Raw genomic sequence first — 18132 nt, forward strand, 5'->3', positions numbered from 1 at the left:
ATCCCTTCATGGATTGGAGAGTTATGGACCGGACAGGAAAAAAGCCCTGCTGACCTTTGACCTCCATTTATGACCTTGACCTTTAAGCCAGGGCTCCGGGTTTTGCACATGATACGTCGTCTCATCATGGAGAACATTTGTGCCAAGTAATAATAAAATCCCTTTATGGATAAAAGAGTTATGGACCGGACACGAAATTGCGGACGGACGGAATGACAGAATGACGGAAAAGCGCATTCCTATAGTCCCCGAAACTGATTTTCAACCAGTAGGGGACTAATAAGGCTAGGTAAATCATTCTGATTACCCTATTTGGCTGACGAGTCTATAAATAGAACTGTTGCGACAGGTAGTATTTATTAGCATACAGTCGACATTGTATTAAGAGACCACCCAAGGGACTGCTAAGAAGTGGTCTCTTTATGGAATGGTCTCTTAATGAATTTCAGTCAGATGAAAAGAAAAGTTATTTTAAATATTAATGTAACTGTATCTATTAGGAACATACATGTATGGTTTAAAAATCTGTTTTAACATCGTGAACACTTTTCCAAGTCCACAAACCGTGAAAATTATGGCTAGATTGTATGTCAGTTCGACTGATACAAAGGTTAATTGCATTCAGTCACGTGCAAAAAGTACTCGCTAATTACACAGATGAAAAAATGCCCGGTAGAATTTTGGTACCCGGTCGCTTAATTAATATATACTTTTGTCGAATATTTTACCTGTCGGGACTTCATTAATGTGGTCGCTAGTCGTTTAATAAAAAAGTCGTTTAATGGAATGAATTTATGTACTGAAAACTTTCGGGAGGGATTTTGACCTGTCGTTTAATACAAAAATCGCTTAATAGAGGTGGTCGAAAGTACGATGTCGACTGTATAGTGTATTAACAGGATGTCGTAATGTTTTGGTAAGTTTGAAATGATTTTATTATTATTGATTTTAGAAAATATAGGGTATAAGCAGTTCTTGGCAGTCAAAATAATTCGATGGTCTGATTGTTTTATGATTGTGACTGGCAATCCAAACATCAAAACTTTTTAATATTAAGGACCAAAATAATGGAGGATAAATCACAGTTCACAGTCATGTAAAAGTTACTGGTTTTATCGCTTGCGGGTATGCACAGTACAAACATAGGTTTATATCACCAGAACAATTTGTAATTTTGGATTTTTACATAAATCAATGAAGAATTGAATTCCCCTTTTGATACATGTGCTCGTTTATTTATAGAAAAAAATAAAATAAAAACAGGAGCTGTTACTGGTGGTGCCAGGTGCACCGCAGCACCTTGGCCTTGTGGCCTTGACCTTTGACCTGGTGACCCCGACGTCGGTAGGGGTCGTGTACTCAATAAGTACTTTCAGCATGTGAAGTTTGAAGGTCCTAGGTGCAGTGGTTCGCGAGTAAAGCGCCTTCATGCACAAAGTTAATGTTGTGATGAACGAACGAACTAAAGAACGGACAAAAAATTTAAAAAATCTCAGTAGGCCCTATTTCTTGGGTTTGCTTCAGATTAGTTGGACTATTTTTGTCAGTAGCAGTCATCTTTTACCAATAATACTGGTATATCTTGACATCTGTGAATTTAACGGAAAACAATTAAAATATAAAAGATTCGGGCTTTAAATTAAAGCCCACATTTTATATATACATTATAATAATTTATGTCTCCAACACATTCCCTCGAAATGAACAATTTGGAAGATATTATACAATGTTTTATTGTTTTAAATATATAAATGAAAAATAAAATAAAACTTTTAGGAGGCTGTCACAGCTAGATCACGTCCTTTTTTCGACAACATGACATCTTTTAACCTTTTACCTTTGCTAAGTTGGAGGAAATATGTAGGGTAATACTTGAGATTTGTTTAATATAATGGTTAATGATCCAAGCTTTTCCGGACCATGTTCTGATTAGTTGTATGGTTTTCTTTTCTTTTTATTGTTTTTCTTGACTATTTCGCGTTGGCGAAGCACAATGTAACAATACAATTTAAAAACATTGTTCTTGAACGTATCAACTCGGTTCAGATCATGATGCATTCATTTAAAACAAATCGTCGTTATACTTTGGATACGATCAGTATACCTTTTGAATTTAACAACTGAGTCGGCCCTAACTTATTTGAAGGCAAGTTCAAGTTTGGTAGGCCCACGATTTGTTCACAAAAATGGTAATCACGCTACTCGATTGTGCAAGTGCACATCTTTTTGTAGGTTTAAGACTAAAACTTTCAAACACATAGTTTTCGTATTGGCAAGGCTACTGATTTAGCTAGAAGGGGAATCTTGGGATCCATCTTTATGAAATTATGCAGGTGGCGCTCATTGTCATATGTTATACACTCAGGATTTGCATGTCACACATTCGATATTAATGACATCCTTTTAATGAAGGATAATTGGGGACTTCATCACATAATAGGCTGTAGCAGAGGCAAGGTTAACCCGTAGTTACCAAGCAATTTGTCCGTCGCTTGGCGGTGCAAGAGAAGTGTGTGTCTTTAGGGCCTAAAGCACACCATGCAATTGCTTGCTCTCGCATAATAACAGATCAATCTGTTCTGGAATATTATTTGGATTCATTGAATGAACGTGTTCTAAAAACTAGTATTGTAAGAATTTTGGGGGAAATAAAAAGAAATTTAAGTTATTTCTTTGTTATTTTGTGGCGGAAAATTCTTACGTCTGGGTGCGACTTTGGCATGCCACATTGAGTTGTTAACTGTCAATTACTAAATCTTTTTGCATACTCATGGGCCCCTGACCAGCCGTCGCCATTCAATGGGGTTGGTGACACTCGTGGGTTCAAAATTTAATTTTTTCTGGTTCGTTTTTTCGAGCATATAAGAATTGGCCAGAGAGCGAAAAGTGCTAGGCGTTTTGATAGTTGCTCAACCATTTACATAGGTTATATTTGTTGTTATTAGGTTAATGTTGTGCCAATGGTACCTGGTTCGTATATGGTACATTGAAGTACCTGGTTATTGTATGGTACCAAAGGGGTACCTGGTAAGTATATGGTACATGGAAGTACCTGGTAACTGTATGGTACCAAAGGGGTACCTGGTTTGTATATGGTACATGGAAGTACCTGGTTCGTGTATGGTACCAAAGGGGTACCGGGTTCTTATATGGTACATGGAAGTACCTGGTTCGTGTATGGTACCAAAGGGGTACCTGGTTTGTATATGGTACATGGAAGTACCATTTGATACATGGAAGTACCTGGTTCTTATATGGTACCAAAGGTGGTGCCTGGTTCTACCTGGCTAACCATACTGAGGGGTATGGGGGATGGCATGGCATAGTGTTTGTACAATATTTTTAGCGCAACGAGGTTCGAATTATCTAAGGCATGGCCGGGTCGCGTCCTTTGTGAGGATTTTCAACTTCAATCGCCATTTAACGTATGAAGTCTTAAGCCAATATGACCGTCTTTCAATCCATACTTACCCTAAATGAAAAATAAACTTATGTTTATAATCGGAAGTGTTTTTATTTTCTTTTAAACATGAAAGCTTAGGTTATATGATGGTACGTCAACCCTGGAATTTAATCCTAGAATAATATAGATTAATCCTTCCAATCAATCTTGTTTATTCTGGCCAAATTCCAATTTAATTGTTTGTACGTAAGTTTGCACGGTTGCCATAATGCTAAGTCGTTGCTATGGTATGTATCGCGTAATTTCGTAGCAGATGATAATTTGAAAAGAAAAGTCACGTGTTTGCCGTGCTTCCGATTTGCCATTCAGCACGAGACCGTTTTAAGAACAACCCGCCCACTGCACCCCTTTTTTAGCATAATTTAACTAGAGCTATCACTAAAGGCGATGAATGTACTCCCCGCATGCACTGACACAGTACATTGCAATTTGAAGCACACAAGATTGCATAATTATGTGGACTGTATGTATATAGACTGTATGTATACAGTATAGTAACAAACAAACAAAGTCCCATAACTATGCAGAATATTTATCTAAAAGAATGTAACATGCACCATGCACAACTAGGGTTGGTACTGATCACTTGTGTGAAGTTTCATTAAATTGTGTGCAAGGGTTTGGTAGATTAGGCACGCACAAGATTGCATATGCAGACTGTATGTACATAGTATGTTAACAAGAAACAAAGTCCCATAACTCTGCAATTTTTGTCGCTGAAAGAACCTAACATGCCCCATGCACAACTACTGTTGTTACTGATCACTTGTGTGAAGTTTCATTAAATTGTGTCAAGAGGATGAGCAGAGATGGTGCGCACAAGATTGTGTCTCTGTATATAGTATAGTAACAAAAAAAACAAAGTCCCATAACTCTGCAAATTTTTTATCTGAAAGAACCCAACATGCCCCATGCATAACTACTGTTGTTACTGATCACTTGTGTGAAGTTTCATTAAATTGTGTCAAGGGGATGAGGAGAGATGGTGCGCACAAGATTGTGTCTAGGTATATAGTATAGTAACAAAAAAAACAAAGTCCCATAACTCTGCAATTTTTTTTTCTAAAAGAACCTAACATGCCCAATGCACAACTACTGTTGGTACTGATCACTTGTATGAAGTTTCATTAAATTGTGTCAAGGGGATGAGGAGAGATGGTGCGCACAAGATTGTGTCTATGTATATAGTATAGTAACAAAAAAACAAAGTCCCATAACTCTGCAAATTTTTTTTCTGAAAGAACCTAACATGCCCCATGCACAACTACTGTTGTTACTGATCACTTGTGTGAAGTTTCATTAAATTGTGTCAAGGGGATGAGGAGAGATGGTGCGCACAAGATTGTGTCTATGTATATAGTATAGTAACAAAAAAACAAAGTCCCATAACTATGCAGAATATTTATCTAAAAGAATGTAACATGCACCATGCACAACTAGGGTTGGTACTGATCACTTGTGTGAAGTTTCATTAAATTGTGTGCAAGGGTTTGGTAGATTAGGCACGCACAAGATTGCATATGCAGACTGTATGTACATAGTATGTTAACAAGAAGCAAAGTCCCATAACTCTGCAATTTTTGTCGCTGAAAGAACCTAACATGCCCCATGCACAACTACTGTTGTTACTGATCACTTGTGTGAAGTTTCATTAAATTGTGTCAAGAGGATGAGCAGAGATGGTGCGCACAAGATTGTGTCTCTGTATATAGTATAGTAACAAAAAAAACAAAGTCCCATAACTCTGCAAATTTTTTATCTGAAAGAACCCAACATGCCCCATGCATAACTACTGTTGTTACTGATCACTTGTGTGAAGTTTCATTAAATTGTGTCAAGGGGATGAGGAGAGATGGTGCGCACAAGATTGTGTCTAGGTATATAGTATAGTAACAAAAAAAACAAAGTCCCATAACTCTGCAATTTTTTTTTCTAAAAGAACCTAACATGCCCAATGCACAACTACTGTTGGTACTGATCACTTGTATGAAGTTTCATTAAATTGTGTCAAGGGGATGAGGAGAGATGGTGCGCACAAGATTGTGTCTATGTATATAGTATAGTAACAAAAAAACAAAGTCCCATAACTCTGCAAATTTTTTTTCTGAAAGAACCTAACATGCCCCATGCACAACTACTGTTGTTACTGATCACTTGTGTGAAGTTTCATTAAATTGTGTCAAGGGGATGAGGAGAGATGGTGCGCACAAGATTGTGTCTATGTATATAGTATAGTAACAAAAAAACAAAGTCCCATAACTCTGCAAATTTTTTTCTAAAAGAACCTAACACGCCCCATGCACAACTACTATTGGTACTGATCACTTGTGTGAAGTTTCATTAAATTGTGTCAAGGGGATGAGGAGAGATGGTGGGCACAAGATTGTGTCTATGTATATAGTATAGTAACAAAAAAACAAAGTCCCATAACTCTGCAAATTTTTTTTCTGAAAGAACCTAACATGCCCCATGCACAACTACTGTTGTTACTGATCACTTGTGTGAAGTTTCATTAAATTGTGTCAAGGGGATGAGGAGAGATGGTGCGCACAAGATTGTGTCTATGTATATAGTATAGTAACAAAAAAACAAAGTCCCATAACTCTGCAAATTTTTTTTTCTAAAAGAACCTAACATGCCCCATGCACAACTACTGTTGGTACTGATCACTTGTGTGAAGTTTCATTAAATTCTGTCAAGGGGATAAGGAGAGATGGTGCACACAAGATTGAGTATACGGACAGACAACCTGAAACCAGTATACCCCCCCCTTACAACTTTGTTGTCGGGGGGGGGGGGGGGGGGACAAATACTATTTCGTTTGTTTTATGATACTATAGATTTTCAATCAATACTTATAATGAAAAAAATATTAAAATGTAGTTACATGTTATATGCTATACTAGCCTATTTTTACAACATTCTTGTTACTTTTTTGCTGTCGAGTTTTTTCCTTCTTTCAGAATGCTTTACTTTTTTATGGCATCAGATGTTAAGACACACGAGTCAAGAAACGTTATAACCTGACAGAATATGCACAAAATGGTATTTATGAAGTTCAACAACATAGTAACGTTCAGAAGCCCAGGATTACATCATTCAGTCTTATTTGGAAGGATCACAGGATATGATGGAAAGTCAATACGTATATGTGACACTGCTGGATATGTATCCTGTACTAGTTCAAAGAATCTGTTTATATGGACCGCTAACATTCATCAGTGTTAACTTTTACTTATGTTTAAAGTTATAATACTGGCCAGCTAAGATTACGTAGTGAAAGTTAAAGGAAGGTCATTTTTCTACAGCAACGCATAAAACAACCGTTCACGAAGAAATTGGCTGGATAAATTTACTTGTAAATTGATAGATTCCACCAATGGAGACGGATATAAAAATGTTACTTTAGGTTTCAGTGACACAACCGCCATCATTCGGATACGTCCGTGACTAAGCTAAAGGAAGTGGCTAATCGTACGGTCCCGTATGAATAGCAAAATAAACCGCAGGTGGTTATTCGTACGGCAGTTTTGTATTACATTGTACTGCATGAAGTCATTCAACTGATATGTTTTCAACCGATTTCTTTACTTTTCTTTAATTTTCAGTCGCACATAAACAGGAAATGATTTCGAATATAGAAAAAGGCTTATTTTATGTCTGCATGCAATATTGTTGTCATTGTTATGACACATATGCAGTAAGTGTGAATAATAAAAATGTCATCTATAGAAGTTCACATCATCGTTTGAATATCATGTAATATGCTTACTTTTTCTTTCATATTTCGGTTGATAAGACTGGAACTAGTTATTGACAATAATAAGTCCTCTCTCTCTCTCTCCCCCCACTGACAACTAGAGATGCTGCTAAATATCTGAGCGTCACACTAAGTAATTACATGTATCTCATTTGGTCAGAATATGTTGATAACATCACATCAAAAGCAAAGAATTCACTTAGATTCATCAGAAGGGGAATAAACAAAACAAGAGGGCCAAGATGGCCCTAGGTCGCTCACCTAAGAAACACTCCATAACAGTGTAAAACATGTTTGACCTAGTCATTTCATGGAAACAAATATTCTGACCAATTTTCATTAAGACTGGACCAAAAAATTGGTCTCTTGCGATAAAACAAGCATTTTCTTAGATATGACCTAGTTTTTGACCCTAGATGACCCATGTTCAAACTCGACCTAGATTTTATCAAGGCAATCATTCTGACCAAAATTCATGAAGATCAACTGAAAAATACAGCCTCTATCACATACAGAAGTTTTTTCTTTGATTTGACCAAGTGACCTAGTTTTTGACCTCAGATGACCCATATTCAAATTCGACCTAGATTTCATTAAGGCAATCAACCTGACCAAATTTCATAAAAATCAATTGAAAAAAACAGTCTCTATCGCATACACAAGATTTTTCTTTAATTTGACCTAGTGACCTAGTTTTTGACCTCAGATAACCCATATTCAAAATCGACCTAGATTTCATCAAGGCAATCACTCTGACCAAATTTCATGAAGATCAATTGAAAAATACATCCTCTATTGCATACACAATGTTTTTCTTCGATTTGACCTAGTGACCTAGTTTTTGACCCCAGATGACCCATTTTCGAACTCGGCCTAGATTTTATCAAGGTAATCATTCTGGCTAAATTTCATGAAGATCAGTTGAAAAATACAGCCTCTACTGCATACACAAGGTTTTTCTTTGATTTGACCTAGTGACCTAGTTTTTGACCCCAGATGACCCATTTTCGAACTCGGTCTAAATTTCATCAAGGTAATCATTCTGACCAAAATCTATGAAGATCAATTGAAAAATACAGCCTCTATCGCATACACAAGGTTTCTACGTGATATGACCTAGTGACCTAGTTTTTGATCCCAGATGACCCATTTTCGAACTCAGCCTAAATTTTATCAAGGTAATCATTCTGACCAAAATTCATGAAGATCAACTGAAAAATACCGCCTCTATCGCATACACAAGGTTTTTCTTTGATTTGACCTAGTGACCTAGTTTTTGACCCGAGATGACCCATTTTCGAACTCGTCCTAAATTTTATCAAGGCAATCATTCTGACCAAAATTCATGAAGATCAATTGAAAAATACAGCCTCTATCGCATACACAAGGTTTTTCTTTGATTTGACCTAGTGACCTAGTTTTTGACCCGAGATGACCCATTTTCGAACTCGGCCTAGATTTCATCAAAGTTATCATTCTGACCAAAATTCATGAAGAAGAATTGAAAAATACAGCCTCTATCGCATACACAAGGTTTTTCTTTGATTTGACCTAGTGACCTAGTTTTTGACCCGAGATGATCCATTTTCGAACTTGGCTTAGATTTCATCAAGGTTATCATTCTGACCAATAATCATGAAGATCAATTGAAAAATACCGCCTCTATCGCATACACAAGGTTTTTCTTTGATTTGACCTAGTGACCTAGTTTTTGACCCGAGATGACCCATTTTCGAACACGGCCTAGATTTCATCAAAGTTATCATTCTGACCAATATTCATGAAGATTACATGAAAAATACAGCCTCTATCGCATACACAAGGTTTTTCTTTGATTTGACCTAGTGACCTAGTTTTTGATCCGAGATGACCCATTTTCGAACTTGGCCTAGATTTCATCAAGGTTATCATTCTGACCAATATTCATGAAGATTAAATGAAAAATACAGCCTCTATCGCATACACAAGGTTTTTCTTTGATTTGACCTAGTGACCTAGTTTTTGACCCGAGATGACCCATTTTCGAACTCGGCCTAGATTTCATTAAGGTTATCATTCTGACCAATATTCATGAAGATTAATTGAAAAATACAGCCTCTATCGCATACACAAGCTAAATGTTGACAGACGACGGACGACAGACGCCGGACATCGAGCGATCAGAAAAACTCACCTGAGCATTGCTCAGGTGAGCTAAAAACAAAACAAAAAAAAACAAAAAAACAAAAATAAAAAAAAAAAAAAAAAAAAAAAGCTTACAACACAATGTCCGCCCACACCTTAAACACGGCTCCTCTATAAAAATGAGACTAACATTTACATGTCTTCACTTGGTACCAGCAGTGTTCCACAAGATTGGAGGACGGCTATCGTTGTCCCTGTATACATAAAGGGCCCATGAAGCAAAGTCAGCAATCACAAACCTATTCTCTAAATACTTGCAATTGCTTCAAACTGATGGGGCATGTTTTAGTATCAAATATTATTAATAATCTAGATAATAAAATTTGCTTAATTCCTTCCCACATGGCTTCCGCTCAAAGCACACTTGTGAATCTCAATTTTTATTAAATTTTAGTCAAGATTTTTTGATTACCTTGAAGCTAGTAAATAGACAGACCTAATAGTAACGGACTTTATCAAATCGTTTGACAAAGTCGATCACAACCGTCTGGTCTACAAGCTATTTCAATAAGGTATATATAGAAAAACATCCATGTGGGTTAAATATTTCCTTTAAATACAATATGAACACGAAAGGTCTCCAATCAGATATGCCACATTTGGTATCAAGGGTACCACAAGGGTATGTCCTTAGGCCTTGCCTTTTCTTAACATGTCCGTCACCTTCCAGGCTCACTTAAAAGCACCGTAAGACTCGTTGTTGATGATACAGTAGTTTACCTCACTATAATTATCATGCATGATTGTGAGACTCTCTAGCAGTATCTCCATAAATTAGAGCTTTGGAAAAAGACCCGGTCAAAGGAGTTGAATTCCGATAATGCGAAGTGATTAGGGTATATAAAAAAAAATTTTAAAAAAAATTGCATTTCGCTATAAGCTACATATCCATGAATTTAAAACTATAAAAATGCTTAATATTTAGGCGAACCAGCATTGTTAGATCACAAAAAAGACAAACAAGACCCTAAAATACGTGAAAAGAAATGATCAAACAAATGATAAATGTACAAATTTAAGAAACTCCGTATAAAACATGTTCAACCATAATTGGAATATTGCTCAATTGTTTGGCATTCAACAATCTCTAACATATGGAATTGAAAGAGTACGAAAGGCTGCCGTCAGATATGTTCAAATCAACTATGTCTGTAGATGAAGCATCACAGAAATGTTAACTGTACTGGCAAACGTTAGAAACAAGGAGAAATTTCACATCCTTACATCCCTGATTCTTTTATGTAAAATCCGTCATTCCATTGTTGTTGTTTTTTTGTAGATCACCAGTACTGGCTAGACTCTCAGGACCTTCACTTTTATATTCCCTCCTCTCGAACCCGTGTATCAAAAGAACTCAATTTTCCCCAAGAACCATTAGACTCTGAAACAACCTACCACATCATGTTAAATCTAGTGCTACTCTTAATGAGTTCAGGAGTGGCCTAGACTGTTCAAACCTGAAATATCTGTTTTATCGTCTTTTAACCTGTAACTCGTAATATAATAGTGCCAATTTTGATATTGCACACTAATTTGTGTTTTCAATGAAGGCTTAATCATCAGTGTCGACCAGACAGTCGCCTCACAGTCACAGTCAGTCACTGACAATGCGGACTATCTAGTTCTGGCTAACATAACTTAACTGACACTGTTTTTATTTTCTGATGATCGCATTCATTTAGTTATGGCAAAACCCCATTTGTTTAACTAACCAGTATCAAATCGCAACATCTCGCACAGTCTCTCGTGAGAAACTCATGATGTCATGCAACAGTTCAGAGTTTGTGGTTATTCTTGAAAATCAGTATCAAAGTTTTACCTATTTATGAATTTAATATAATCACATAAAATGTATAAAACAACATACAATTTCTCAGAAAATGTCAATAAATAACGATTCTCTACAGCCTATTGGTTTTTTCAAAATGAAGAGTACCGGTACTGTGCCGGCCCTGATCAAGTGACAACTGCAATGACGGACAAAATATTGCAGACAGGGCTATCAATTTGAAACTTGTGTTCAAATTATGTTGCATGGATTATTTATGCCAGATCAAAAGGAAAATTGATTAGAATTATTGTATAGTATAAAAGGTGAGTACATTGCATTTGATAAGATTATAGCATGACAGACTTCTGGAACGATTCCTGGTTAGGTGTCAGTACGGGATTCATTTTAGCTCAGAGATCCGTAACAGCATATTATATAAACATCTTTGAGCTGAACGTTTAGCTAGGGACTACTGTGCAGATGTAGACAAATTGATTGTGAAATGTACGGGACCGTAATACGAGCCACGCTAAATGATTGTTCGTACGGGACCGTACAAAGAGCCACGCTAATCTATTTTAAGAAACAAAACAACAACATGTCTAGCACATTCGTATCACATTTTCTGGTAAACTGCCTTTCCTTTTATTTAACAACAGACTTAATTTTATAACATTAATGCATTGTTTGTAGAAATGGCATTGAAAAGCAAAATATTTGTAAATTTCTGCATTTATCCGCCGTCTTTACACAAAATCCTATCATGGCCGATCAGCCATTGGTGTTTTCCACGTATTTAAATTTCGGAATTCGGCAAAGCCTGGCAAGTGAATTAGTGACCAGCTGGTCATTAAATATTTCATGGTTTTATATCCATTCGTATCTCAACAATATTTGGCCATCCATGTCTAACTAACGGGCGAATTTGTTCATTAGACTATCTTCTACAAATCTACAAAGTTATTTGCTTTATTTTAACGGTGATTTTTAACAGTATTATAACTTTAAACGTGCTTATTCGAAAAACTTGACTCTTTAAGACATTGTTGCCTAATTTATGATTATGATTACTTATAGCATTTGTAAATCGGATGTACATGGTGACATTTATAAATTATGTGAAGTGCGTGCGTTAAGGAGATACAAATATTCCTGTTTGTCATTTTGAAAATGCTTAGCTTGTTATCTTAAGCCGGTACCATAACTTACAACTTTAAACTCTAAATAGTTTCTTTTACTTTCTTCTCTTTTACTGATCTTCTCTCTTCTTTCTTTTGTCATACTGGCGGAAAATTCTTACGTCTGGGTGCGACTTGGGCATGCCATACTGAGTTGTTAACTGTCAATTACTAAATCTTTTTGCATACTCATGGGTCCCTGACCAGCAGCCGCCATTCAACGGGGTTGGTGACACTCGTGGGTTCAAAATTCAGTTTTTTCTGCTTTTTTTTTTTCGAGCATATAAGAATTGGCCAGAGAGCTAAAAGGCTAGGCGTTCTTATAGTTGCTCTACCATTTACATAGGTTACATTTGTTGTTATTAGGTTTATGTTGCGCCAATGGTACCTGGTTCGTATATGGTACATGGAAGTACCTGGTTCGTGTATGTTCTTATGTTTATAATTGGAAGTGTTTTTATTTTCTTTTAAATATGAAAGCTTAGGTTATATGATGGTACATCAGCCTAGGAATTTAATCCTAGAATAAACACAATAGATAAAGAGATATGTTGTTTGAATAAAATGACTTGCTTCTGGTATTAACTATTATCAAATTTTTAATCCCTGTCATCAGAATACATATCAAGTTATTTGATTGAATTCCATCCAGTATTTGCTGAGGTAAAGCTTTTTCAAGTTGAAAATGACTATGTATGTATAACATGTTATCACTATTTTCCTTCTCTATGATGAACTATGGGTCATCCTTTGAACAATGATGGCTTTCTATCACAAGGGTTGCATGCCAAATTTGTTTAAATTCTACAAAATAATTTAAGCTTGGTCTTTCTATTTTTTTGTACAACATACATAGATACAAAATGTAAGTTGTATGAATGAATATTATTGTCATAGCTCTGATTAGAACAACTTTGAATCCATATTTTTTGAGGATGTTTTTCAAGAAAATTTAGTTGCATTCTATCATGTGAAAATTCCTTTAAAAGAACTGTTGATGGATGTCACATGAAACCAATAACTTACCCTAGGTCACTATAATCATTCAAAAATATTTATAATTCTATTTGTTTAGATTAAGCTCAAGTATGTAAATGTGACTGCTCATTCTTCTTATTATCATGTATCTATTTATCTGTGTATATTAACAGAGATATAAGACTTAGCGTCTGTTCAATAAATGCACATAAGTTTTTACAATAGTGAATAATAAGAACTGTTGAATACTAAATATATTATTGTACACAAGGGACTGAGAAAATGAAAGGTATCATTTTGTTTGTTTTGGAATTTCAATTACCATTTTTTATATATTTTCCTGTTGCTGTCATTGCTGCAACGAGGACATCAGGAAACAGATTGTATTAAGGACATTTCCTATGCTACCATAACTAAGTACAGAGTTTTAAACTTATTACCATTATTATCATTATAATCACTATCATTATTATAGTTATTGTTGTTGCTATTGTCTTCTGACCCTGGTAAATAAATTTCATCTATTCTGCTTATTTGTTTGAATCTGTTCATTTGAATATTAGATTAATTTACTTTAAATACCTCTTTCCTCAGTGTCGCCTCCTTTTTCAAGGATTCTTCTCTTATTCTTCTTCTCTCTGCATTTAATGCTTCCTCCCTTCTCTTAGCTTCTTCTGCTACTGCCTTTAAGGCTTTTTCCTTCTCTCTTGCAGCTTTTAAGGCCTCTTCCTTCTGTTTGGCTTCCTCTGCTGCTGTTTCTTTTGCTGCATTCAGAGATTTCCTCAGTGTCGCCTCCTTTTTCAAGGATTCTTCTCTTATTCTTATTCTCTCTGCATTTAATGCTTCCTCCCTTCTCTTAGCTTCTTCTGCTACTGCCTTTAAGGCTTTTTCCTTCTCTCTTGCAGATTTTAAGGCCTCTTCCTTCTGTTTGGCTTCCTCTGCTGCTGTTTCTTTTGCTGCATTCAGAGATTTCCTCAGTGTCGCCCACTTTTTCAAGGATTCTTGTCTTATTCTTCTCTCTGCTTTTAATGCTTCCTCCCTTCTCTTAGCTTCTTCTGCTACCGCCTTTAAGGCTTTTCCCTTCTCTCCTGCAGCTTTTAAGGCCTCTTCCTTCTGTTTGGCTTCCTCTGCTGCTGTTTCTTTTGCTGCATTCAGAGATTTCCTCAGTGTCGCCTCCTTTTTCAAGGATTCTACACTTATTCTTATTCTCTCTGCATTTAATGCTTCCTCCCTTCTCTTAGCTTCTTCTGCTACTGCCTTTAAGACTTTTTCCTTCTCTCTTGCAGCTTTTAAGGCCTCTTCCTTCTGTTTGGCTTCCTCTGCTGCTGTTTCTTTTGCTGCATTCAGAGATTTCCTCAGTGTCGCCTCCTTTTTCAAGGATTCTTCTCTTATTCTTATTCTCTCTGCATTTAATGCTTCCTCCCTTCTCTTAGCTTCTTCTGCTACTGCCTTTAAGGCTTTTCCCTTCTTTCTTGCAGCTTTTAAGGCCTCTTTCTTCTGTTTGGCTTCCTCTGCTGCTGTTTCTTTTGCTGCATTCAGAGCTTCCTCTTTCTCCCTTGCTTTCCTTTCCTGAAGTTTATAGCAAAGTGTTTAACCCTTAGCCTACTAAATTTCTAAAATGGAATGGTCCATCATTCAGTTTGGATGGTACCATTTATAATTCAAAGGGGTGTTAACTGAAAATTTCCTGACTGGATAGCGAACAGTGCAGACCATAATTAGTCTGCATGGCTGTGCACTGGTTGCAAGGGCAGAGCAGGTTAAAGAGTAATAAATGCATAATAGAATCAGTCAAATTTGAACTGAAGGTACTTGATTGCATTTTAGAGTGCTTTCATATTAAATACGTTTATGCAGTTGATGAAGAAATTGACGAGCCACTTATGCATCAGCATTTCAAGCTGTATGCTCTTATCTTTATTACAGATTGTCTAGTTAACTTGAAAATTACCAATTAAATTGTACCAAAACTGGATTACTCTTAATCTTTGGAACACTTTTTAAGAAAACATCAGGCAAAGTTCATGGTGTAATGAGAAAAACTTTCTAGTCTTCAGACTAGCTGCACAAAAACAATGTAGCTTGAAAAAGCTTCTTTCAAATAGACAAGAAATTGTAAAGGAAGAGCTGTTTAAAATAAAATCTTGTCCAACTTCCCGTCCAAAATTTTTGTTAAATCATATTAAACTCGGGCCAGCAGTTTCACATAGGGTAAAGTGACCATGACCCCTGGATGCCATTTTTTTGACGAATCAGTATAATTTGAACAATCCTTGTAGAGGGTGACATATGGACCATTTGTGTAAAATTATTTCAACAAGAGTGCCAGAATGTCACAATATACACCCGTCACAGCAAATTTCTTTACTCTAGCTGATGTATAGCAAATGAATTTTAATTCTGTGGTTGTTTAGTAATCATTGTAAGTCTTTTGTTTTTCTAAGTCCACAAAAAACTCCTTACCAGGTAGAAAGACCTTAAAATACACCTAAAATTTGAAAGTAACATCTATGTTGTACCACAGAAAAGTGGTCTTGGTTTTTCCCTACGGTCAATTATAAAAAAGTTACAATATAAGTTATTTATAGTAACAACTAAGGGAAGTTAATCTTTAAAAAACAAGAGGACCATGATGGTCCTGAATCGCTCACCTCTTCCCACATGACCCAGTTTTGAGTATGACGTCGTTTTTTCTATTATTTGACATAGTGACCTAGTTTTTGAGCTCATGTGACCCAGTTTTGAACTTGACCTAGATATTATCAAGAAAAAAATTCTCACCAATTTTCATGAAGATCCATTGAAAAATATGGTCTCTAGAGAGGTCACAAGGTTTTTCTATTATTTGACCTATTGACCTAGTTTTCGAAGGTACGTGACCCTGTTTTGAACTTTACCTAGATATCATCAAGGTGAACATTCTCACTAATTTTCATGAAGATCTCATGAAAAATATGGCCTCTAGAGAGGTCACAAGGTTTTTCTATTTTTAAACCTACTGGCCTAGTTTTTGACAGCACATGACCCAGTTTCGAAACTGACCTATATATCATCAAGGTGAACATTCAGATCAATTTTCATGAAGATCCATTGAAAAGTATGTTCTCTAGAGAGGTCAAAAGATTTTAATAATTTTAGACCTACTGACCTAGTTTTTGACCGCAGTTGACTCAGTTTCAAACTTGACCTAGATATCATCAAGATGAACATTCAGACCAACTTTCATACAGATCCTATGAAAAGTATGGCCTCTAGAGAGGTCACAAGGTTTTTTATTATTTGACCTACTGACCTAGTTTTTTATGGCACGTGACCCAGTTTCGAAACTGACCTAGATATCATCAAGGTGAACATTCTGACCAATTTTTATGGAGATCCATTCACAAGTATGGCCTCTAGAGAGGTCACAAGGTTTTTCTATTTTTAGACCTACTGACCTAGTTTTTGACCGCACATAACCCTGTTTCGAACTTGACCTAGATATCATCAAGATGAACATTCAGATTAACTTTCATACAGATCCCATGAAAAATATGGCCTCTAGAGAGGTCACAAGGTTTTTCTATTATTTGACTTACTGACCTAGTTTTGGATGGCACGTGACCCACATTCGAACTTGACCTAGATATCATCAAGGTGAACATTCTGACCAATTTTCATGAAGATCTCATGAAATATATGGCCTCTAGAGAGGTCACAAGGTTTTTCTATTTTTAGACCTTCTGACCTAGTTTTTGACCACACGTAACCCAGTTTCGAACTTGACCTAGATATCATCAAGATGAACATTCAGACCAACTTTCATACAGATCCCATGAAAAATATGGCCTTTAGAGAGGTCACAAGGTTTTTCTATTATTTGAACTACTGACCTAGTTTTTGAAGGTACGTGACCGAGTTTTGAACTTGACCTAGATATCATCAAGGTAAACGTTCTGACCAATTTTCATGAAGATCTTTGAAATATTTGGCCTCTAGAGAGGTCACAAGGTTTTTCTATTTTTAGACCTACTGACCTAGTTTTTGAGGGCACGTGACCCAGTTTCAAACTTGACCTAGAAAACATCAAGGTGAACATTCTGACCAATTTTCAGGAAGATCTTGTGAAATATATGGCCTCTAAAGAGGTCACAAGGTTTTTCTATTTTTAGACCTACTGACCTAGTTTTTGACCGCAAGTGACCCAGTTTCGAATTTGACCTAGATATCATCAAGATGAACATTCTGACCAACTTTCATAAAGATCCCATGAAAAATGTGACCTCTAGAGTGGTCACAAGCAAAAGTTTACTGACGCACGGACGGACGCACGGACGGACGACGGCACCGCGCGATCACAAAAGCTCACCTTGTCACTTTGTGACAGGTGAGCTAAAAAAAAAAAAAAAAAATCCCCCAAAAATTGTAAGTCCACAGAAAAATCTTTAACAGGTAGAGATTGGTCAAAATACACCTCAAAATTGGATGTAGCATGCATGTTGTACTACAGAAAAGTGGTCTCGATTTTTCCCTACGACTAGTAATGAAGAAGTTACAATATAAGCTATTTATAGTAACAACAAAGGGAAGTAATTCTAAAGAAAGGAACTGCAGATGACACTTCCTCTCATGATGGCGTATAATTGTGCCAAGTTACATCAAAATCCCTCCATGCATGAAGAAGAAATGCTTCGGGCAGTCATTCTTGTATCTGACCTTTGGCCTCTAAGTGTGACCTTGACCTTAGACCTAGGGACCTGGTTCTTGCGCATGACACTCCGTCTCATGATGGTGAACATTTGTGTCAAGTTATATCAAA

At 36.3% G+C, this 18132-nt stretch overlaps 1 protein-coding gene across 1 annotated transcript in view; it reads right to left on the reverse strand.

Moving 5' to 3' along the window:
• LOC123552897 (MORC family CW-type zinc finger protein 3-like) overlaps positions 1-18132 on the reverse strand; it is a 404811-nt gene that overhangs the window by 95955 nt on the left and 290724 nt on the right. The window contains exon 15 of the mRNA XM_053542214.1: positions 13917-14903. Within this exon, the coding sequence (XP_053398189.1) occupies positions 13917-14903 (987 nt within the window). The remainder of the gene's footprint in view (positions 1-13916; positions 14904-18132) is intronic.

This window comes from Mercenaria mercenaria, chromosome 4 (assembly GCF_021730395.1).
Source record: "Mercenaria mercenaria strain notata chromosome 4, MADL_Memer_1, whole genome shotgun sequence".
Classification (NCBI taxonomy): Eukaryota; Metazoa; Mollusca; class Bivalvia; order Venerida; family Veneridae; genus Mercenaria; species Mercenaria mercenaria.